This window comes from Pipra filicauda, unplaced genomic scaffold (genome assembly GCF_003945595.2).
Source record: "Pipra filicauda isolate LSUMZ 115617 unplaced genomic scaffold, ASM394559v2 scaffold337_size785800_pilon, whole genome shotgun sequence".
NCBI lineage: Eukaryota > Metazoa > Chordata > Aves > Passeriformes > Pipridae > Pipra > Pipra filicauda.
In genome coordinates this window covers 268,752-292,140 of record NW_024104462.1, presented here as the reverse complement: position 1 = coordinate 292,140, position 23,389 = coordinate 268,752, and the positions used below count along the sequence as shown (strand labels likewise).

The 23,389-nt window shown below is 54.7% G+C and overlaps 1 protein-coding gene across 2 annotated transcripts in view; it reads left to right on the top strand.

Annotated features, from left to right (window-relative positions):
• MYOCD (myocardin) overlaps nt 1-21,709 on the top strand; it is a 35,137-nt gene extending 13,428 nt beyond the window's left edge. For both annotated transcript variants that reach the window (XM_039384067.1, XM_039384066.1), the window contains exons 3-12: nt 1,176-1,231; nt 5,622-5,697; nt 7,875-8,036; nt 11,981-12,156; nt 12,847-12,972; nt 13,463-13,716; nt 14,064-14,217; nt 15,313-16,263; nt 20,002-20,059; nt 20,708-21,709. In XM_039384067.1, the coding sequence (XP_039240001.1) occupies nt 1,176-1,231; nt 5,622-5,697; nt 7,875-8,036; nt 11,981-12,156; nt 12,847-12,972; nt 13,463-13,716; nt 14,064-14,217; nt 15,313-16,263; nt 20,002-20,059; nt 20,708-21,270 (2,576 nt within the window). In that variant the 3' untranslated portion in view covers nt 21,271-21,709. The remainder of the gene's footprint in view (nt 1-1,175; nt 1,232-5,621; nt 5,698-7,874; nt 8,037-11,980; nt 12,157-12,846; nt 12,973-13,462; nt 13,717-14,063; nt 14,218-15,312; nt 16,264-20,001; nt 20,060-20,707) is intronic.
• Nucleotides 21,710-23,389: the final 1,680 nt, after the last annotated feature.

Here is a 23,389-nt window from a genome sequence, read left to right as displayed (position 1 = left end):
GTAGGAATGTGCCTTCTGTGTTTTCCTGGAGGTTCCAGGGGTTGCCTGGGTGTTGCCTACCAAAAGCCAGTTCAGAGGCCTCCAAACCTTTCCTGTCTCTCCTCAGTTTTCTCTTCCTCCTCCCCTAGACTGATGGAGGATCACATGTCCTGTGTGAAAATAGTTTCTGTCTTTATTGCATCCCATTCAGAAGATGGAAAGAGAATTTCTGTTGCAAACAGAGAGTTGCAGCGGACTGTTTTTGTGGGTCAGGACACCTTCCCCTTCCTTGTCCCAGTGGGAACAGTGAGTTTTGCCTGCTTACACAGCCAGAAAAGAATTTCTGTAGGATGTGAGAAGTATTAACCCCCTCACCATGCAAATTCTGCCTCTATTTCTACTAAACCCCAGTAAACAAGGAAATGTGCAAGATTCTCCATGACTCCAGCACAGACTGGTGGGACTGGTGTTCACTGGTCCAAGAGCCAGGGATTATTGGCCTTTTTTTGGGAGCCCCTCTGAGTTAATCCCCCTTGGTGTCAGGAGATGGTCTGCTGCCTGGTACCGTGGCTGGGCCAGGGAGGTCCCATGTCACACAGCTGCCTCTGGGCAGGGAACAGGACAGATGTCCAGTGAGAAGGGGAGGGACAGTCAGTGATGGAAGAAGGACAAAGGACCACAGTTCCAGGGCCTTCCCCTGCAGTACCATCGCTGGAGGCTGCGCCCACGGACCCCAAGAGCTGCGGCAGTCTTAGTTTTCCTGTTGACCTCGAGCCTGAGTCACCTGCAGGTTTTACTTTCAGGCGAGGTCCCTCACAGGTGTTTCCTTTTCCCAGATCTGTCTTCTGGAGCTGTGGTGCCTTCCATGCCCTGCAGGGAACATTCCAGAGAAAAGTCATATTTGCTCTCTGACGTGTCCCACAGAGCACTGTGTTTCAATGCCTGCACCCCCTCCCTGCCCACTTGCCTTCTGCTCTCCCCCTGCTCTCCATCTCCCCTGCTCTCCTGCCAGGGACTGGCTGAGAGCATGGGATTTCCCAGAGCTTTCCTAAGTTATTTTTAGGCAGTGCAATAAAGACAACAGCTAGTTTGTGTTGCTATTTTTATAGCACTCATTAAAATGCTGTTGCTGAATATCCTGGTAGCTGCTTGCTTCCGCTCCTGTGCTGACTGCTCCTCTTTCTTTCCTGTTGCAGCACTGAAAAGCCCATCTGCATTCCATGAACAGCGAAAAAGTCTGGAGCGAGCCAAGGTAACTCCTGCAGCCATCCTGTGAGAGAACACGTGGGCTTGCTTTGCATGAGTCACAGGGTTTGAAAGCACCTTCCACCACCATCCCCTCCTCTGGCATCCTCCATGCGGGCCCTGTGGCCAAGGATGAGGGGCAGAGCATCTCCCCTGCTTCCAGACATGGGGTGTGCTCACAAATGTTCTGGAGCGCCTTTCTCTGAGCAAGGAAGGGTTAAGAGGGCAGAGGGGGCATCTGTGCCCTGAGCTGTGGGGTTTTACAGCAGCCTCAGGGTTTTGCAAGGGGCCGTGGGCAGGGCACAGTTCAGCATGGCATTGGCAGACCTTGCAGTGAGTGTCCAACCAGTGGAACTGCTGCTGTCCCTCCACAGCCTGTGCTGGCTGTTCTGCACTCCTGTGTCAGCCAGGTTAGAGCAGGGCCAGCAGCAAACAGGCCTGAAGGATCCTAACTAGTTCTGTGCAGAGGGAATGCAGCTGCCTCCTGGAGCAAATCCGCAGGGAGCTGACACTTGTCCCCAGGCAGGAGCCTGGCTCTGGGCTCCACAGGGCAGCTTGGCCACTGGGACACAACATCCAAGGGGGAAGATGACCAGGCTCCCGTCCACCCCATTATCTGGCTTCCCTAAATACTGCTGAAGGCAGAGATAAGTAGCCATTTCCATAATGCATTGAAACTCTGTTGACCACCTTTCGGGAAATCACCCTGGTTTCCAAGTGCCATGACCAAGCTGGAGGGATGACCGCAGAAATCACACAGTCATGCAGGTTTTGCTTGAGCACAAGAGTTTGTTCCATTAATCCACAAAACGTGCTGGCAGTCACATGGGAAAGGGCCTTCGCAAGGAAGAATGATGGTGAAATACAGAGTAGTGCTCTTCTGAACTTAAACACACTCCAAATCACTTGCCCCAAGTCTCCCATGGTAATAAATGGCAAGCATAAGAAACACAGTATGACTCTGAAAAATTAGTATGCTTACAAAATTTCAAGCAATCCAAAGTATCCTTGAAGTGTCATATATTTTATAGTTTAAGTATACATTTGTGTCTCTTTGTCTTTCTCTTCAAAAGCTTTCACTGGCTAGTTGCCTGGGGAATGGGAAAGGATGGTCCAGTCTATCCCAAACCTCAGGCTTTTTTAGAGCGTCCTAAGGAAGACACTGAGCACAGCCCATAACAAACATTGTTCTCTTGAAAGGTTGCCCTGCTTAGACCCGGGACAGGGAAGACCATGGCTACTTCCAGATAATTACTCAAAGGCATTTGTGGTTTAGCTGATATTCCTCCCAGCTGATGTTGTGTGAACAGAAAGCAGATAACAAGAACTGTTCCTGTGTTCTGCAAGCTCTTCTGCTTCAGCTGATGCTAAAAAGCCCACATTTGAAGCCTTTCTCCACCATTTGTGCCCCAGAGACACAAGGACAGCTTATAAACAGATAAGGTCCAAAGGAATTGAAGTCATAGCAGAAACATGAGCAAAGCCACAGCTGTAGGCCAGCAACTGGAGCTGAGCTGAAGTCAGGACCTGATCCGAGGATTAGCTGGAAATGCATTAGGTGATTTTAATTGCACCCCGGTGCAGACACCAGCTCGCTCCGACCTGGCACAGGCACCAGGTAAACCTGCCCATGGTCCAAGCAAGGGATTGTATTGGTGGAAGTAAGCTGGGAAAAAATACAGGGGGAAGGGTAAGGCGTTAGAAAGACTTCAGTAAATAAAATATCTATTATTTGTTTAAACATGTCACTGGCTATGTTAGGGGCTGTCATCAGGCCAGCACAACATACTTTGAAGTTGGTGTCCTAGAATAGATTGCTGGGTTGGAGGACTGAGAGCAGGCTGCCTTTGCTGAGGCAGGCTGGCTTTCCTGAGCCCTGGCTCAGTAGTGCTTGAGCACTCACCCAGCACTCCAGCAAGGGTGGCAGAGAGGGACTGCAGGGGCTCTTGTGCCTCTGCCCCAGAGCAGAACAGCCCCACCTCAGTCAGTCCTGACTGATGTGTGAGCACCCACAGACATCCCACTCCCCAGCAGCTGCTCTGGTGTTCTCTGACCTGTGCTGTGAGATGTGTCCTCTCATTCCCAGCTCAAGCTGTTCAGCTGAAGTTTGAGCACGCTGCTGGTTCTCCTAAATGCATGCACATGTAGAACTGCGTCTCTTTTTTCTTCTAGCACTTTAAAAAGCTATTTTGCATCCTGTGTCCCTACAGCAATCTCACCTCTGGCCTGACCAGTCTCCCCTCCCTTCAGCCCCTCCTCACTGATCTCATCCCTGACTCAATGATGTCTGTAGCTGTTGTCCAGTCCTTGTCCATGAACCCTTTCAGATCTAGGGCACAGAACGGGGCCTTGCTGCTGCTGTGTCTGCACTGGGCAGGTGACATCCTGTGCTGTGTCTCCCCTCCTGGTTTGGGGTTGTGGGTCAGCTGCTGATCACTAGATTCTCCAGAGCCTTTTATAGTTTTTCTATGCATTGAGTAACTAATTTCTGCCAGGGTAGTGACCACCTCAGAAGTATCTCTGGTGCATTGTCTTCATCCCCCACAGTGCTTAATCAACTGGCTTAGCTGTGGCTAACTGTCACCTGAACACAGTCCTTCCCAAGTGTCCCTGAAATTGTATCACATATATTTCAGATCATGTATTGCTCTAAATCATGGTGCACTGTAATCTGTTAGCTTTGAATGATTCAGAGTTAAGAAATACGTCTTCTGTCATCCAAGGCACTAATTAATATATTGACTAGCAGGAAAAATTGCTGCATAACAGGATTTGATATATTCTTCTGTTTAGACTGTGAGCCATTCCCAATTCCTCTGGTGATCCACGGCTATGCTCCTTTTTTATGTTAGTCTTATCCAGACCAAATTTCTCTGGCTCGCGTATGAGAAAACCATGTAAGATAATGTCAAAACATGTTTAAAGTCAAGCTACATGACATTAATTTTTTATTCCTGTAACAGAAAACTGTCATCTCTCCATAGAAGGAATTTAGGTTGATGTGATGTGGTTTGTTCTTCATAAATCCATCCTGGCTGTTGTTCACCTCCTTGCTATCTTCAAAATCCACTTATATAGATTGTTTGATTACTTGGTCCAATATCTTGCTGTCTGCTTTATAATTTCCTGGTTTCTTCTCTCCATCTCTTCTAAAGCAAGACATTATGCTCTCCTTTGCCCAGTTTCCTGGAGAACCACAGATAGTTGCTATTACTCTAGCCCTGTGTATCCCAAACTGCCTGGGGACATTTAACTCCTCTGAGTACTCTCTGACCACTTTTCCAACCTCATAACTGGAGCTTCTTCTCTGTTGCTGAAGGCTCTTGGCTTAGCCACCTGATTGATAAATAGCCATTTATCTGTTTAGTGAGATTTGTTTTAAAAGGCATTAAATCCTGTGGTCATCTCAGCAGCATGCACAATTATTTCTCCTGTTTATGGAACACAGACAGCACTTTCCATTGCCTGATCCTGGCTGCAGAAGTGCTTGTAAGATCTTTTTCTCGTGAACCTGTACATTTTATATTGTGGGTTTCCAATTGTGCTCCAGCTCCTTGTTACTATTCTTTAATATTTATTCTTAAGATTTTAACCTCTTTGAACTATTAACATATTTTGGACTATTTCTTCTTGCAGCTCAGCTTAGCAAAGAGCTAATCTTGTCTAAGTTGTGCTCTAGCTTTTCTTCACCAGGGGATAAGCTTATATTTGTATTTTTGAGGTCAGGTGCCCTCAAGGCTGACTTCCTTGGCCCTAATGGATGGTTACTGTACCTCTGTGTGCCTCTGTGTTCCTAAAGCCATGAGGGAGGTGGCACAAGGTCCCAGGACCATGTTCATTACAAGCTCAGCTGCAGTGATCTGCAAAATGGATTTTCCCAGCCTCATATCACAGCTGGGGTGAGGAACCACAGAGCATAGGAACTGCAGGAAGGTTAAACCTCATGGCTGACCTGGGTGGGAAGTCTGAGTATCTTCATTACTTGCTCTTGATATTCCACCCCAGAGTGCCAGGCTTCCCACAGAAGGCACTGCTAACAGGACACCCCAGAGCTGCCTTGGTGCAGCTCTCAAAGGTGCTGGACCTGCACCATTCCCAGGGAATAGGTCCCACCCTTCCCTTCACAATACTTCAGGCATCTAAAGCTCAATGATGATTGTAAAGGACACAGGAGTGGGTACAGTGATCAGTCAGCAGCTCCATGCACCGTGTTCCCTTTCTGAAGAACTCCTGCCCGAGAACAAGCTGGTGTCTGAGTGACGAAAAATGCCATTTAGGACCTCACTCAACCCAGCTTGTAATAAATCCAAAAGAGCCATGGGATGACACAGGGGCAGGTGCTCTCAGTACCTTATTGCTGCTCCAGCCAGGTAACCCTCTGCATTTGTGTTCTGCAGACTGAAGATTATCTCAAGCACAAGATCAGAAGCAGGCCTGAGCGCTCAGACCTGGTCAACATGCACATTCTGCAAGGTAAGATTGCCCCAGCTTCCCACACACTCCTCATGTCTCCTGCCCTGGGACTTGTGTCCTTCCTGCCCCACCTGTGTTCCTTCAGGGCTCTCATCATGATTAACTTTGTCCCAGCTGCTCATAAGAGACAGACTTAAATAGGACACAGTTTGTATGGAATTCTCTCCAGACCTGGTCTTCAGGAAGCAGGACACACCTTTTTTTTATTCCCTGGCAAATGCAGTCCCAAGGCCATCTCTGCCAGGGGCCAGCATGAGATGCTCTAGAGAACAGTGGGTATAGAACAGCTGTGAGAGAGAACTCTGTTAGCCACAGGAGCTGATGTCTGATCACGAAAAGCAAACCCAGAGCATTTGTTGTCCAGGGCACTGAAACTCCTATAGCAGGTTATTGTAACACCCTCCCAAAGCGAATATTTTGTGCTGCCAGAATTCCAGATATTCTGTGGGACAACTCATGCAGTCAGTGACCCAAGCACAGCTGTATGAAAAGCCCTGCTATCAGTCTGTGAGCCACAGCAGCTCTCCTCTCTCCCATCATGGTGTTCCCTCTCAGCCAGAGACCTGGCAAGGCTGCATCCCATCACAGACAGCAGAACTCCACGGTGTCCCTCCTTATCTCCAGAGATAACAAGATACTTAGAGACAGAGAGGATGTGCAGCCTCCCTCCCTCCCTCCTAGAGCCCTGTCAGTTGGCTGGAAGAAGCAGATCACTCTCTGGCAGCTGTAAATGCTGCCCTCTGCTCTCAGCATGGGTGCAATCTTTCTTCCTCTGGCAGGCAGGAAGACAGAGCCAGGGTCCCATGCTGGATCAGTGTCACTGCCTTGCTTTCCCCTTGGGTTTCCATCCCTAAAATGGGCTGGCACCATTGCTTAAGAGGTGAAAGTGTCTTTCCCTTGGTTTAAATAACAGAAGTAATATGGCCAGGAGTTGTGGCCAAGAGCTGTCAACCAGATGTGGAGGCAGCTGCAGCCCTGGGCATGGACAGGGCCAGGCAGGGCACAGGGGAGCAGAGCCTGGCTGTGTACTCAGCAAGCTGCACATGCTGCCCCACACCCCCTGACCTGGAGGCTCTGCTCACACCTCTGTCCATCGTGCTCTGCGTTCCATGGAGGTGCCTTGGCGTATCATGAACCTACATGTACATTTTGTTCACAACAGGACCTAGAGGGGATTGCAATTGGCCAGATGAGACACTTCGCATCGTCAAAGTGCCTTACAGACACATCTTCTGTTACTGTTCACCTCGAGGAGCTCATTTGTGTTCACTGGTCTATATAATCTGAGGCCAGAAGTGGCCCTAGACCAGCTCTCCTGGCCTCTTGCAGAGAATTTTCCATGGCATGAAGCCCTTTAGCTTGTGTTGCTGACAGTATCTCCTCCAGAGTAGTGCCCAGTCTTTGAAGATAGCACAACCTAGAATCAGCCATTCCTACTTTAGACCCCCAAGGGTACAGAAATGGTCTACTTTAGAAACCCACTCCCTCCCTACTCATGCCTGTGCCACCATAGGAACCAAATCAGCTTTGTTCAGGAAATTTTCTGTTGAAGTTGCTGCTCTTCTGTCACCACTCTGTAACTGGGGTCTTCTCAGCTGGCTTTGGTAGGGCTGTAGCTTCCAGATCTACCTGCTGTGCTCCTCTCCAGCTCGTTCTTCCCTGAAGGCCTGGAGCACTGTAGTCATGTCACCTCCAAAAGTCCACAGCCCAGCACGCACTATTTTTAATTCCAATGTAAGCCATTTACTCCAGTTGTCCAGCACTGCTAATGGTTCTTTTCTCCAGCTGTTCCCCAGAAGTAGGGATCCATCTGCACTAGCCCACAAGGGCCAAGGTGCTCCTGGCAGGCAGGAGCTGGAGACCCCTTTGGCCCTCATTAGTCTCAGCTTGTTAATCACAGGTCACTCCTGGTCCTTGCAGAGGATGCTCCAGCTATAGGCTGGGTTTGCAAATCTAGGCTGGTAGACAGAGGCTCTTGTTTGGGAAGGGAGAAGCTGGGCCTAAGGCTCAGAGGAGGACCCATGTCACAGATCCCACCAGCCCCATCCAGTCCAGCAGAGCAGCTCCTGCTGTGCCCTGAGCCACACTCAGGTTTTGCCCACAGCCCCCAGGGCTGTGATGAAGGGAAGCACTCGCTGAGGTTTCCCCTGGTCCTGATGCCTTCTTTGGCCTTTTAGACTCGGCTGCAGAGGGGTCCATTCAGTCGACTCAAATGAAGCTGAAAAGAGCCCGACTGGCAGATGACCTCAATGAAAAGATCGCTCTCAGGCCGGGTCCTTTGGAGCTGGTGGAGAAGAATATTATTTCCGTTGACTCTGCAGTGAAAGAGGCCATAAAAGGTAGTGAAAGGAAAGGTGTGTGTTGTGTGTGTGCGTGGAGCAGGGCAGGGGCTGGCGAGGGCACAAGGAGGTACCACAATGACTGCAGGAAGTGACTGACCTGGACTTAGGAGCTGCATTTATTGCTTAAATTTCATTATTTTTACAGTAAGCAGCCCAGTCCAGCTCAGCCTGCTCTGTCTTATCCTGCCTGTGAGCAGAGAGCTCTCACGTTAGAGCAGTGACACTGAAATGTGCACAATTGTTCAGCCACGTCCCCACAAAAGAGCCTTCCTTCTTACACCTCTTCTCTCCACAAGGCTTTGAGCATGGAAATGCTACGGTTGGAGACAGAATGTTCCTTTCTCCGCCGTGGTTGGGTGCAGAGGTGTGGTTCTGAGGCCAGTCTGGATTCTCCCACTTGTGCCCTGCCAAGCTCTTACATCCTAGTTAATGGGGGTGAAGTGGCCCCAGTTCAGTGAGGTTCTTTTTTTTACCACTGATGCTAGTGGTATGAAGGGCCTAACAGAGCAGGATGCTGCATCTTGGGGGTGTGAAAGCATGCCTGGGGAGTTTGGCTGCCGGGGATTGTGGAAGCATCCCTGGGATACTAGGCTTCTGGGGAATATGAGAAGCAGCCTACACCCCAAAGCAGGGGACGCTCCTATCAACCAGTCCCCAGCACTCGCCTCATGCCCAAGCCTGGTTTTCCTCCATCACCTCCCCCCCAGGAGAGAGGCAGAATCCTCCACAATTACTTCCCCACAGGGAAGCTGGTGCGGGAGGAGAAACAGAGCAAAAAGGTGACTCAAATTTCACAGGGCCCAGTGCCAGGACAGGGAGGTCTGAAAGGAGAGAAAAGGAGCAGGAAAACCAGCAGGATCCTGCAGTGACAGGATACCAGCCTGTATTTTTGAAGCCTGGGGCCATCTCTACATGTCCAAATTGGTGCTCAGGTCTTCAGTGAGGCACTGAGAGGTGCTCTGCCCCTGGAAACTGCTTGTTCTGTTGCTTCCGTTTCCTCAATTCATGGGATCATTTTCATTGGCATAATCCCATGTGAAGTGTCTGTTCTGGAGCTGAGAGCTGAGAGCAAGCTGGGGACAGTGGCAGGACTCTGGAACAGGAGGGGTCTTTGAGTGACAGGAGTGATGCCAAAAACGAGAGTTGAAACGGGAAACACTTTGACTTTCATTTCATCTCAGAAACCATCATAAATGACATTAAATATTCCAGGCCCAGATATTACTCTGTCCTGCCCCACAACTGTTCCTGCTCTTGGTTTTGGGGCTGTGAAGTGCAGGCTCTGTCCATACAGCGGCTCCTCCAGCCTGGCCCTGGAGCTGCTCTCCTTCCAGCATGTCACAACTCTCCTCTTTGAAGCTGAAATGTTCCAGGACTCTGCCTGAAGAGGAATTTTTAAGGAGAGTTGAAGTAAAATCTCCCCAGCCACTTATCGAAGGAGAGAACAGTGGAAAAAAAAAAAGTTTCAAAAAATCCCCCCCTCTATAAACATTTGAAGCAGTTTGAGCATGACTTTATCCCCTGGAGCTGAGGTTTGGAGGCTGGGCAAGTGAACTTGAAGCTTGAACAGAGCTTCTACCCAGCTGCCTTGTCAGGAGCTCATGGTAACCAGAGATTTACGGGACCAAACTGTTAAACCCAAAAAGTTTGGCTTAAAAATGATTTGTTCAGTTTTAAATTTCTCCCTTTCGCAATGCCCTTCAATCACATTGCTGGGGAAAAATGTGTCCTGCAAGCCAGTTACATCCCATTTACGGTGAAATGTGCAGCACATTAGGGTCAAACAAGAAGGTACTTGGTACCATTGGGTGCCACGTGAAGAAGGTGATGCAGCTGCACCAGGAGCACCATCCCAGCCCTCAGGTTTCTGCAGAAGAAAGCCCCAGGCTGAAGGATCCTCACGCTGGTTTTCAGAGTCAGGGGCGCTTGTGGTGCTCACAGTTTGGGGCGAAGGGCTGAACACAGAGCAGAGATGAGCACTGGCACTTCTGAATGTTAAGCCTTTTGTTTTTGCAATACCAGAAAGATGACAGGGTTTAAAATCATTTTACTTTAACCTTGGAATCTCAACTGTTTACACAGTGGAAAGTTCAGCTGACGTGTTCCTCTAATCGCCTCCGGCAGGGTGAGCAGAAAGTGCCAGACCCCAACTGAAAGCCCAACCGTCCCAGTGACAGGAGGCCGCCAGTGCCCTGCATAGCTGAGCAGTGATACAAGAACCCTTTTTTACCAGGTCCTTGTCATCACTTTGTCCAACGTGCTGGAGAGGACAATACCCAGTGCATTAGAAACAGCCCGGAGCAAACACCATCCTGCCTGAGATTACAGCAGGGACACGGGATGGAGAAACAATACACTCCAGGGCGGGCTGGGTGAGAGCAGGACAGATAAGGGAAGCATTCCCCATCGGCACAGGCCTGTGGTATCAAGCAGCAGGATGCAGCGCATTCTTGTCATGCTCTGGGCTGTTGCTGTGTCCTGAAGGTCCCTTAGGGTCCCAGCTTTGGCACCACTTCTCAACACACTTATTAAATGCCAGCCCAGCAGGAGCCTTGCAGATCCACAAGTCCACTACTCCTTGCTTGGAGTAATTTTTCCCAAGAGTGATACCCATGCTGTCTGCAGGGATGGGAAGCAGCTCCCACCCAGCCTGGGTGGACCGTGCAGTGCTGCAGTTCCTCAGGGAATACCCAGTTTGAGTGCTGCCTCTGATGGAGAGGGCACAGGCCCTATTTTCAGGGACATATGAAGAGAGCAGGTTGGACATGGCTGATCTCATACCCCTAGCCCATATGGTGGCTGGGCAGCAGCTCAGGCAGGGAGCCAAGGCTCCATTCGCACCTACCCTGGCACCAGCAGCCACAGGGAGCTGAGATAACCCTTATCTCTCAGATGGGGGCAGAGGTCAGAGCAGGAGGCCCGTGTCGGTGAGAAGGTACACATTGCTAGACCAGCAGCAGGGACAGGTGGAAGCTTGTCCCCAGGCCCTTCCTATTTCCCCATTTGTCACCTCGCTATCAGCGTGCCAAGCTGCTTGACAAATGCCAGACATGAGCACGAGGAGATTACGAGCATGGCCACGCTGCTCCTTCCTCTACCCCCACCTGCAGCCCTCCAGAGGCTCACATGAGACCTCTTTTTTCCCAGCACTTTATTTATCAGCAAAACCTAGGGGTCAAGAGCCGTTGCCCATCTGACAAGCAGATAGCGTGCAGCAGCTGTGCAGCGGGAGCAGCAGTGCCCGGGGCTGTCAGAAAGGCAAAGGCAATGGTTTGAACCATGTCCTGTGGGTGAAGCCTGTGGACAGAGGCAGGATCTGGGAGCCTCTGTGCATCTGCAGCCAGGTCCACCCATGTTGGCTCGTGTGCTGTGAGGGGATGGGTCATGCTCCGGGTTGATTTGAGTTTCAGTTCTTCTGATGAGGATGGAGTCCCGCGCGTGTGTGGGTGTGCAGCCGGGATGCTCGGGGGACCCTAACACCCATCTCCCGCCTTAGCCCAGCAGTGGGGCAGGATGGCAGAGCCCCTGCTGCACCAGTCCCACCTGTCTGTACCAACCCTCCTGTGCTGGTGGGCCTGACTCCTCTGAGCCTTCCTCTCTCTTTCTCCCACGGAACAGGGTCTATGGTCCCAGCTCCTTTGACCCCTTCTCTCTCCCTCTTCCAAGGGACACAGTTCGTGGTTCCAGCTCCTCAGACCCCTCCTCTCTCAAGGAAAATGGTCCATGGGCCCAGCTCCTCAGATCCCTGCCCTCCCACTCCCAAGTGACCGGTCCATGGCTCGGGCCAGGCGCTGTGTCCCCCCGCTCTCCCCCAGCCGCGGCCGAGCCCCCCGGGCACCACGGCCGGGGCTGGGGGCACCGCGAGGCTCACCCAGGCCCCTCACCCCTCCCCAGTGCCCCCAGTCCCCGCGGGCTCTGACCGCCTCCCCTCCGCCCCCCAGGCACCCAGGGCAGCTTCCCCTGCCCGGCCGACGCCTTCGCCTTCGAGGAGGAGGACAGCAGCACGGACGGGCTGTCCCCGGAGCGGCCCCGCAGCCGCGGCTCCCCGGGGCCCGCAGAGCCGCCCGCTGCCTCCAGGGACCCAGAGCCGCCCCCCGGCGCTGCCGGGACACCGCAGGTAGGGGGGCGGTCCCGGACCGGGGGCACAACGGGGGGCACGAGAGGGACGGGCCGGGTCCCGTCTGGGCGCTCGCCCGGGGCCTCACGGGCTGCGCGGGGCCGGCGCGCCCTCCGCCGGCCGGAGCTGGCACTGCAGGCACCGGGGCCGAGGTGGGGCGAGGGACTGGCGGGAATGGGGGGACTGGGGTGGTATCGGGGGAATGTGAGGGGCCGGGGGGGAACTGAGGGAATGGGGAGGACTGGAAGGAATGGAGAGGACTGGGGGAATGGGGAACCAGGGTGGACAAGTTCAGACTGTGGGACTGGGATGGACTGTGGGGGCTGGGAAGAACCGGGGCAGACTGGGGGGCGGGGGACGGGACCAGAGGGGCTGTGGCCATCCAGATCAACTGGGAGGACTGGCCTAGTCTGGAGGACACTGAGGGGCCAGCATTGGGCAGGCTCAGGTGAAATGGAGGGGGCTCGGAAACCAAGAAGAACTGGGGGACAGAGGACTAGGAAAGGACTGGGATAGCCTGGGGGTGTGGGGATAGTTGGCTGAGATAGACCTGAGGGGACTGGGATGGACTGAGGCATCTGTGGGGACTGGGGACAACATGGGGTGAAGAAACGGGGTAGCAGGTGCCCCTGTCGAGGCTGGGCAGCCCCTGGCACCAGCCCTACAGCCCCTCTCACCTGTCCCTCGCAGGATCATCCCCCCAGTGCCGATGGCCACGCTCCGGACACAGCCTCGGGGCAGGGCAGCCAGTGTGACAGCCCCAAGCAGACGGGGGGGCAGGACAGCCCCACGCTCCCCGTGCCCTCTGCAGTGAAGGTAATCAATGCCTGTGCTTCTGGTTGCATCCCAGCCTGGAGTGTCCCCATGCTGCACTCCACCTGTGTGAGAGGTCTGGGGGTCTGGCCTTAAAGGCTTTGAACAATGCAGGCAGACAAACCTTATGCCAAAACTATAATTTGATTCACTGTGTCGTGGTACAAGGTACAGCAATACTCCTTTTGCCAGAGGCAATTGCTTGAGTCCTGCACTGGAAACATCCCCTGGGCTGAGAGCAGGAGGAAATGTGAGGAGCACTGGAATACCTTCCAGGCAGGGAGGGTCATTCTCCATCTCATGTGCTCTCCAGCACAAATGAGAAGGGACAAAGTCCCGAGGGAGTCCCCCACATCCAGGTTCAGCAGCTCTTGGAGCTGGAGTGTCAGAGTACCAGCAGGAGCTGCCCTTGTTTTGTCTCAGGCCTCTGAGGTCCCATGGAGGGTGGCAGGAGCTCTTTTCACAGCTCATTCCTTTCCTTTTTGACCAACAGTCCAAATCATCCACTGATAGCAAGAACCGTCACAAAAAGCCCAAGGACACGAAGCCCAAAGTGAAGAAGCTCAAGTACCACCAGTACATCCCTCCAGACCAGAAGGCAGAGAAATCCCCTCCACCCATGGATTCTGCGTATGCCAGACTGCTCCAACAACAGCAGCTCTTCCTGCAGCTCCAGATCCTCAGCCAGCAGCAGCAGCAGCAGCAACAGCACTTCAGCTACTCCGGGATGCACCAAGGACAGCTAAAGTGAGTGGCACTGTGACAGCAGCAGGGTTTAGTCCTATCTCTCTCCAAACTTTCCCCTGCCTAGTACCCATTTGTGCCAGTGCAAGGGGGTAGAGGCATGCCAGTGAAACATAAAAGCTTGGGAACAGCACAGACTGTCCATTCTGGCTTTGTGGACTGGCCGGGGCATCTGCAACCTGCTGGTGGGAGACCAGCAACCTCCTACAGCCCAGCCTGCTTTTCCTTTGGGTGGCCATCCATAGGCCTCATACAGGAGACAACTCCTAAAGGAGCAGAGGGATGGGATGCTGGTCACAGAGACCCTGAGGGGACCAACAAGTTACCCCAAATCTCCTTTGTTATTTCAGGCAATCGAATGAACAAATGGTCAAAAGTTCAAATTCTTCATCAACTTCTGTCAACAACACCCCTCTTTCTCCAGTGAAAACCACCTTTTCAGGCCAGGCGTGTGTCTCATCTATCAAGCCAGGCCCTCTGCCATCCAACCTGGATGATCTCAAAGTGAGTGCAAACTTTGTCACAGCAGGAGCAGAATCTCATAGCCTGAGCGTGCAGTGGAGTGCCACAGGCTGGGAGAGAGCAAGTTACAGGTCAGCACACCCCACCCACTGTGCTCTCAGCAGCCCAGGAGTACAGCACACCACACTGGGGCAGGGCTTGGGCACCGTGGTGGTACCTCAACATGAGGGCTTTCTGCTCTGCAGGTCGTGAAGGGCTGCACTGCTCCAGTGTGTGTATCAGCAAAGCTTAGGTCTGCCTTGGGGAGGCTGCAGGCGAGGCCAAGGGCAAGGACTAAAGGATGATCTGTGCTGCTGCTCCTGCAGCTCCTGTCTCCATACCTTCTGTGGTTTTATGGTGAACATCAGGGTACTCTAACAGACCAGCTGGAAGGTCAGCGTGGCCTCCCCTTAGTGACTCAGTGGTCCCTGCAGCCAGGCCAGCTCAGCTCTCTGCAGAGCAGATATCTCCTGCTACATGCAGTGCTTTGAACATCTCTCATGTCGGCAAGACAGGGCACAAGGGAGAAACACATCAGCAGTTCTTTTATACTTTGCTAATGGACCCTCAGCCATGGGGAAGGTCAAATCCTTCTAGGAGCAGAGACCTGGGGGCAACATACATTGTTAGAGGTAGAAATAACATGAGTTTGGCCACAGCAATGCCATAGCTCAGGTGACTATCCTGTGCAGATGCCTGAACATGGAGCATGTGGCTCCAAGCTGTATGATCCGATTCTCTGAGCTGTCAACTGGCTTCTGGTCTGTGTGAAAGTCCCCTGCTCATGGAGAAACCTCCTGCTAGGAAGGGAATCTTGAGTTGCCTCCATGGCCCAAGGGCCACTGCTGGTTCCTGGAGAGTAGTCACAGTTCCTGGAGGAAGAAGGAAGGTTTTCCTGTTAGGAAAGGTGGAGGTTCTGCAGGATGTGCAGTGGTCAGGCCTGCACAGGGTGACTGGTGAGACAGTGAAGCACCCGGGAGGGCAGAGCTTTAACACTGGGAGCTGCAAGCCTGTGATCTGAGCCTTCTTGTTAGAAGTGTTGGGTTTCTAAAGGGCTCATCTGCCACTGAGACTGATCAGGAGTGACTTTCCTTCTAGGTGTCAGAGCTGAGGCAGCAGCTCCGAATACGAGGTCTGCCTGTGTCAGGTACCAAGACAGCACTGATGGAGCGTCTGCGGCCCTTCCAGGAGTGCGGCAGCAACGCGGTGCCAAACTTCAGTGAGATCACCACCGTCACCTTCCCAGTCACTCCAACAAGCACGCTGTCGAGTTACCAGTCGCAGTCCTCCACCAGCATGTTATCAAATGGCTTCTACCACTTTGGCAGCACCAGCTCCACCCCACCCATCTCACCCGCCTCCTCTGATCTCTCTGTGAGCGGCTCTTTGCCAGACACTTTCAACGATGGGCCCATGTCTTCCCCGCAGTTCGGTCTCCAGCCATCTCCAGTTCATGGCAGTGCTGAAGAAAGCCTCATGAGCAGCATGAACGGAGGGAGCATCCAGCTGGAACTGGAAGGAATTGACACAGAGAAAGACAAGATGCTGGTGGAGAAGCAGAAGGTCATAAATGAACTGACGTGGAAGCTGCAGCAAGAGCAGAGGCAGGTGGAAGAGCTGCGGATGCAGCTCCAGAAGCGAAAGAGAAGCAATGGCCTTGAGGAGAAGCAGCAGACTGCTCAGCATTTCTTTGGTGTCCCCATCAAGCAAGAAAACGCTGTGTCCAGCTGTCCATTTGCATCCAAACAAAAGACCTTGAAAGGCCAGGCAGGCAGCTCGGACAAGCTCAGTAACCGTTCGGTGCCGCAGGTGCCCCACATTGTAAACAGCCACTGCTTGGAGCCTGCGGGGCAAAGCACCATCACCTCCTCGACATTCCTGAGCCCGCAGTGCTCCCCCCAGCACTCTCCCCTCGGGGCTGCCAAGAGCCCCCAGCACATCAGCCTCCCGCCGTCCCCCAACAGCCACTACCTGCTCCCGGTGTCCCCCGTGCCCGCGGACGGGCACAGCGGGTCCCCGACCGGCAGCTCCTGCCTCCGCACAGCACCGGTGAGTGTGAGAGTGAACCCAGCCCCCCTCGGGCACACACAGCCCACTGCAGGCCTGGCCTGTCAGCCCGGGACTGCTGGAACTTGGGCTGGGCACCAGGGGCCGTCGCAGCACGTGGCACTGCCTGGAAAGGAAGAGAGTTTCCCAGATGGATGGGTTGGAAGCTGATGGCACTGCAGGGTTCTTTGCAGGGTATGTCTTGGGGAGCCTTGCCTCAGCACCCAGTTGCCCTGGGGGGGCCACAGCACAGCTCCCATGCCCCATGGAGCCCTAGCACAGCTCCTGCTGCCCTAGGGAAGCCCTGGCACAGCTCCACTCTTCCCCAGGGGACCCCAGCACAGCTCTCTCTGCCGATAGGTGAGCACTGGCAGAGCTCCCTGTGTCCTGGGAGACTCCTGGCAGATCATCCTCTGCCCCGTGGAGCCCTGGCACAGCTCCTTCTGCCCTGGGGAGGCCTGGCATAGTACCTTCTGCCCTGGGGAGCCCTGGCACAGCTCTCTCTGCCCCTGGTTGAGCACTGACCCAGTTCCCTCTGCCCCTGGAGGGGTCCTGGCAAAGCTCCCTTGTCCCTGGGGAAGCATTGGCAGAGCTGCTTCTGCCCTAAAGGAGCCCAAACCCAGCTGCCTCTCCCCTCAGGGGGAGTCCTGGCACAGCTGCTTGTGCCCCATGGAGCCCTGGCACAGCTCTGTACACAGCAGGGAAACACCAGCATGGATCCCTCAGCTCCTGGGAGAGCCCTGGCACAGTTCCTACACCTCTGGGAGACCCCTCTGCAGGGTTGCAGGGCTTTCCAGCATCTTGCCAAGCCATTGTGGCTCCCAGCAGTGTGTGAGGGATTTTCACCACTGGCTTGGAGGAGAGCAGTTATCCCGGGAAACCTTTTGTCAGAAAGCTAAAGCAGGGCCTGCAGTTGGGGTATGCAGATAGAGCTCGTGCCTCCCCACCAGGCCACCAGCCCAGCAGGGTCTGCAGCAACCACCACTCCTCACTCAGCCCTCTGGACAGGTACGAATGCCTGGGGAGGGGCACACGCTGCCAACACAAAAAGCACCAGAAAGTTCTTCTGATCACAGCCCAATTCCCCTCAGCTCCCTCCTGGGGATCCCCAGGGAGGAGCTCTACCTTTCCCATGGCCTGTCCCACTTCAGGGTGCCAGGTGAGCACACAGGCCTCAGGGAGGGGCACGGCAGGGCCAGGCTGAGCACACACAGTTCACCTGAGGAACAGCCCAGCCCAGAGCAGGGCCATCCCAGCCGTGTGCCCCAGGGTGCAGACACTGTGGGCAACCCTGCACGGTGGCACAGCGTGGGCACGGCACCATGTCCAACCCCTCCAGCAGTGCCATGGGCAGTTGGCACCAGCACAGCCAGTGAGGTGGGAATGGGCAGCAATTTAGGGCAAGGAGGGGCAGAGACAGGGCTACCAGTGGGATGGGCATGGAGGGCAATGGGGTTGGAGTGAGGCAGGTGGTGGGGCTGCTTCAGGGGTGAAGAGGGTGATGTGAACACAGGTTTGGGTGAGCTGGGCCATGAGGAGGATGAGCTGGGCAGGGGGCAAAGAGCAGGGAATGCAGGGGGTGACCCCAGCAACGGGGCTGTAGAGGTGAACTGAGCACTGGGGCAGAGCTGTGGGAGCAGTAGGCAGTGGGACACAGTACTGTGAGATGATATTCCAGAGAGGCAGTGGGGCTGCTCTGGAAAGCTGGGCAGTGGTCAGTGAGTGTGAGGAGGGAGCAGTGATACTGTGGGGTCATCTCCAGCTTCTCCCTCCCAGCCTGAGAGGAAGGGGCATATGGAGGGGATGGTCCCATGGTGTCCTGTAGCTCATCTCAGCTGTGACACCACCATCCTGAGCATTCCTCTGCTGCCTGCAAGACAGTCCCAAGGGTGAGGGTCCTTCTTCAGCAAGAACCACTCTGTGCCCAGCACTGGAGTGCTGTTCCTCAAGAGCCAGGGACGGTGTTCCATCCAGCTGCTCTCCAGAGAAGGGTGGCCAGGATGTGCGTGGCCAGGCCGAGTGATCTCACTGCTGCCCTGGATCCACCCCTGGATCCAACCCACCTGCAGGGGTGATACTGCTTCCCGTGGCATTGGCTCTCATGGGACAAGGCAGTGGGGAAGAACACACAAGGGCCTAGAAGTGATGGGGACACCAGCTGGCAGGCACTGGACCTTCAGAAGAGGTCTCTCCTGGAATGGGAGCCTGGCAAAAAGCTGACAATCATATGCAGGTGTTTGGCACAGGCCAAGGTTTCCCTCTGTTGCGTGGTCTTCCCTGGCCTGGGCTCTGTGAGATGCCCCCAGACAGGCAGTGATGGAGAGGGGCTGGGACACAGCTTAGGAGGTGCCACATCAGTGGCCAAGTGCAGCCAACCACCAACAGCCCCTCTCTGTCTTCCCCTTGCCCTGCACATCCCCGGCTGGGCCAAGCACCAAGATGCTCTGGGACACCATTCCCGTGCTCCAGCAGGAACCAGAGGTCAGCCTGGCCCTGGGACTCAGAACCAGGCTGAGGGAGTTAGTTTACCTGCCTCTACCCTGCTGGAAGGCCAGGCATTTTGTTTGTTTGACCCACAAAATAGTTATTTTTCCTGGCCCCAGCCTGACCTTAACAGGGATGAGAGAGCTGGGCCTCCCTCTGTGCCTCCCTGTGCACTGACTCCCTTTCCCTGTATTTCCCCAGCAGATGGCTGTGCAGGCAGGTCAAAAGTTTTCTATTCCATCCCCAAGTTTTTTTAAGTCAAGCCCAGCCCTGTCAGAGGTAAAGCAGCCTCCACCCTATGAGGATGCAGTGAAGCAGGTAACTGCATGGTTTTTGTTTTCTACAGGGCTGGGGCTGCCCAGGGTGTCCTTCTGCAGATAGTGGGACTCAGCTGCAGGAGTTCCAACCTCTTCTGGGGTCTCTGGGAAGAACAGGCCTGTTTTCAGAGGCATGGGCTTTTTTTTAAGGGTTAGCTGCTGACTGGCTGCCATGAAGCAGTCAGAGACCACACTGGGCAAGACAGTGTCTGCTGTGCACACCCTGACACCCCTCAAACATCCAGGGTGCTGGTGTGTTCCTCTTTGGGGTGCTCAGTGCTGTGTGAAGAAGAGACCCTTGAGCATTCCCCAGTCACCAGGAAGCTCACCTTCACTCCTTAGCCCATTAACAACAGGGGTTGTTAATGCTCTGTGCCATCTGCCCCCTGAGCCTTATCCCGGAGTGCTGTTCCCATGGGAGGACTGTCCATCGCCCATGAACCCCTTCCATGAGAATCTAGCAGCAGCCTCAGTGCCAGGAATGATGGTGGCTTTAGGAATGCAGAGTGATGCTGTCGCAGTGATGAGAATTGGCTCATGCTGGAGTGCAGGAAGTCCTGGCAGTTTCCAGGCAGGAGAGGAAAATGCCTGGGCAATGCAGGGAGTGCAGGCAGTGGCAGTGCGAGGTGCCAGGGCCAAAATGTCAGTGTGTCTTGGTGGCCCTGGGACAGGGCAGGCTGTGGTGTCTGCTGAGCAGAGGGTTGGTGGCAGAGCAGGGCACCTTGGTCCCTGGATCCACCGTGATGTCCCAGGTCCCTGCAGTGCCCACCTGAACACCACTGACAGCCTCATGTTGGTGTGGCCTCTCTCCTGCATGGGAGGAAGCCATTTGTGGGGACCAGACCCAACTTTTTGGGGATCTAGAGCCTTCTACCTGGCTTGTGGCTGGAGGGACTCTCCTCCTAATGCCCTCTATTCTCCTCTTTGTCGTTTGCTGCAGCAGATGACACGAAGTCAGCAGATGGATGAGCTCCTGGACGTGCTGATTGAGAGTGGAGGTATGCACTGCTTCTCTGTTCCCCTCCAGGGCTTCCCCTCCCAGCCAGCATTGGTCCCTGAGCCTCAGTGCGTTCTGTGCACCCCAGCAGAGCTGCCTGAGTTGAACACAGCTTTCATCAGCCCTCCTGTGCCAGCAGCCACTGAGATTGAATCCAAAGGCATATTAGCCCTCCCAGAGCCTGTTCGTGTGTGTGCCATCCCGGTGGGGTGGTCTGGGCTTGGCTGTCACCTGTGCAGACTGCGCAGAGAGAAGGGGCAGCAGGGCAACAGCCTGTGCTCAGTGCTGCCAGCCCCCTCCCCACACTGAGCCCCCAGTGTCCCCCACCATTCCCAGTGCTGCCAGTGCCATCTCCCATGTACAGTACTGCTGGTGCCCTCCCCTGTGCCCTATCCCAGCCCTTTGGGGACAGCTGACAGTGCTCGTGCCCTGGGGACTGTGTCCAAACCCAGGGGATCAAGGTCAGAAAGCAGGAATGTGCGAGGTTTCCCGTGGCAGGGGGTGGGTGAGCAGTGCCAAGGGGATCAAGTGGGGAGCAGGTCTCCAGGGGGAAGCCCAAGAGTCCAGGTGGAGGACTGTGGTGGTGCCCCTGTGCCCAGCAGTGGTGGGCACTGCCAGGGCACCTCAAATCCCTCTCATCTGTTGACAGAAATGCCAGCCACTGCCAAGGAAGATCGGTCCTGCCTCCAGAAAGTACCTCAGATAACGGTGTCTCCAGGGAGCACTGGTGCCTCTCTCCCCAAGCCCCCAGCCCCCTTCGAGCAGGTCCCCCCCGCGCCGCTGCCCTTTGAGCACTGCCCGGGCGGCAGCGACGCCCACCTCGAGGTGCTGCTGAACAGCCCCCTGGGCAGGGTCAGCGACATGGCCCTGCTGAAGATGGGGACAGAGGAGCCCCACTTTGAGGGGATGATGGAGGGGTTCTCTGGCAAAGCAGCAGATGAACTGCTCAACTCCCAGGAGATTTTACAGACTCCCCTCTCGCCCATGGAAACCCAGCTCTCCCCTTCCCCTGCCGAAGGCTCCAGTTTACAAATGAGTTTCACTGAGTCTCCATGGGAAACGATGGAGTGGCTGGACCTCACCCCCCCCAGCTCTGCCACTGGCTTCGGGTCACTCACCCCCGTGGGTCCCAGCATCTTCAACATCGATTTCCTGGATGTTACCGACCTCAACCTGAACACCAGCATGGACCTGCACCTGCAGCAGTGGTGAAGGGAGGTGCTGGGGGTGGATGCTGTGAGCCTGCAGCAGGCAGTGCAGTGTTTCTGTCGTGCCGGAAAACATGCGGGGCTAACGTGCCTCATCCAGGGGAAACTGGAGTCATTTTCCCAGCATATAAACTTCTTTGAAATTCCCGTCACTGCAAATTGACAGCACAACTCTGACACTTTGGTTTTCCTCCATTGACACATCCCAACAGAGGACACCAGTGCCTGAAAAAACACTTCCTTTGATTGACAAGAACTTCAGTTTTCTTTCTTTAGTCTTTCCCCCCCAGTTTTAGTAGTCACTCTCATGAGAACTGGAGCAGCTTATGACAAGACTGCATGGTGAGATGACCTCACCTGGGTGGTAACAGGAAATCACGGAGCAAAGAGCCCAATGTTGCCCTCTCCTCTCCTCTCCTCTCCTCTCCTCTCCTCTCCGAACCTCTCCGAACCTCTCCGAACCTCTCCGAACCTCTCCCTCTCCTTCTCCCTCTCCCTCTCCTCTCCTCCCCTCTCCCTCTCCCCTCCCTCTCCCTCTCCCTCTCCCTCTCCCTCTCCTTCTCCTCTCTCCCTCTCTCCTCTCCCTCTCCTCTCCCTCTCCTCTCCGAACGCTCTCCCTCTCCCCTCCCGACTTCTCCCCGCCCTCTCCTCTCTCTCTCTCCCTCCGAACCCTCTCCTCTCTCTCCTCTCCCTCTCCCTCTCCCTCCGAACCTCTCCTCTCCGAACCTCTCCTCTCCCGCCCCTCCCCTCTCCCTCTCCCCTCCCTCTCCCTCTCCCTCTCCCTCTCCCTCTCCTCTCCGAACCTCTCCTCTCCGAACCTCTCCCTCTCCCTTTCCCTCTCCCTCTCTCTCTCCTCTCCTCCCCTCTCCCTCTCCCTCTCCCTCTCCCCTCCCTCTCCCTCTCCCTCTCCCTCTCTATCCAGGCTCTCCAGACAACCCTGCTGGCCTCACCTTGGCTGTGCCCAGGCCATGGCTGAGGAGCAGGAGGCTCTGCACAGCCTTGTCTCTTGCCTTGGCTCCTGCTTCCCTCCTACCCCGAAGCCGCAGTGCCCAGTCCTTGCCCAGCTCTGCTCCAGGGGGGTGAGAGATGGAGACCACCATGTTCATGGTGGCACCTTGGCATGTGTTGAGGGGCAAAAAGCCCAGGAGCCATCGTGGCTGCAGTCTGAACTGGATCAGGCTGTGACCTTGGAGCAGAGAGCTGTGGAGGTTGGAGGCAGGTGTTCAGGAGGCGGGTGCAGGTATCACAGGGATGTGCCATCCCAGTGGAACGGCTGTGTGCCACATCCATGGGACACACAGACATGTGTGATGTATTTTGGTCCAAGGTAGGAGCAAATGGTATGAAAGAACCAGCTGGGCTTTGGAGGGGCTGTTCTGTGCACAGCCAAGTCAGGGTGATCTTCATTCCCCGCCTGATCCAGGAGCAAGGGGAGCCAGACAGGAACACTCAGTGACCGGCACATGGAGCAGGGCTGTGGGTCTGTGTGAGCCTCTGCTTGTGCTGCCTCCCCTCCTCTGCCATCTACCCTCCATCCTTCTGCCTATTCCTCAGTCCTCAGCAGTCATCCCCTTCTTCCCGAGTTTACTCGAGTGTCACTGCTCCCCCAGCCCGGAGCAAGGCTACCGGAGAACAGCTGTGAATCACCGAGCCTGGAGGAGCCCGTTCTCCCAAAGCCGGCAGAGAAGGAAGCTCTCCCGCAGTGGAATCACCAGCATGTCTCCTATGAGTCTCTGTGCAATATTCTTCCTCAGGCTCTAGCAAGAAGGAGCCTTTGCTTCACTTCTTAGCTTCCACCAAAGAACTTGCTGCAGACTGTGTGATGGACACGTCTGTTCTTTGCAATTCTGGTTTTGCCTAAGTAAATATTGTTGCTGACAAAGATTGTTAAACTATTTACAGACTGAGTGTATTTAATATTTGTGTTACTGGAAGGACAGCACACGGAGATGCAGCCACTGGGAGGAGGTTCAGCCTGGCCATGGCTCCCGTGGCACTTCCCCAGGGATGCTGGAGCTGTCGGAGGTGGCTCTGCAGCCCCGGTGGGGTCCCCAGTCCATGGTGTTGTTGCATGCTGTATAAAGCACGTGGCAGTAGCTTTCAAGTCACTATTTAAAGCACCA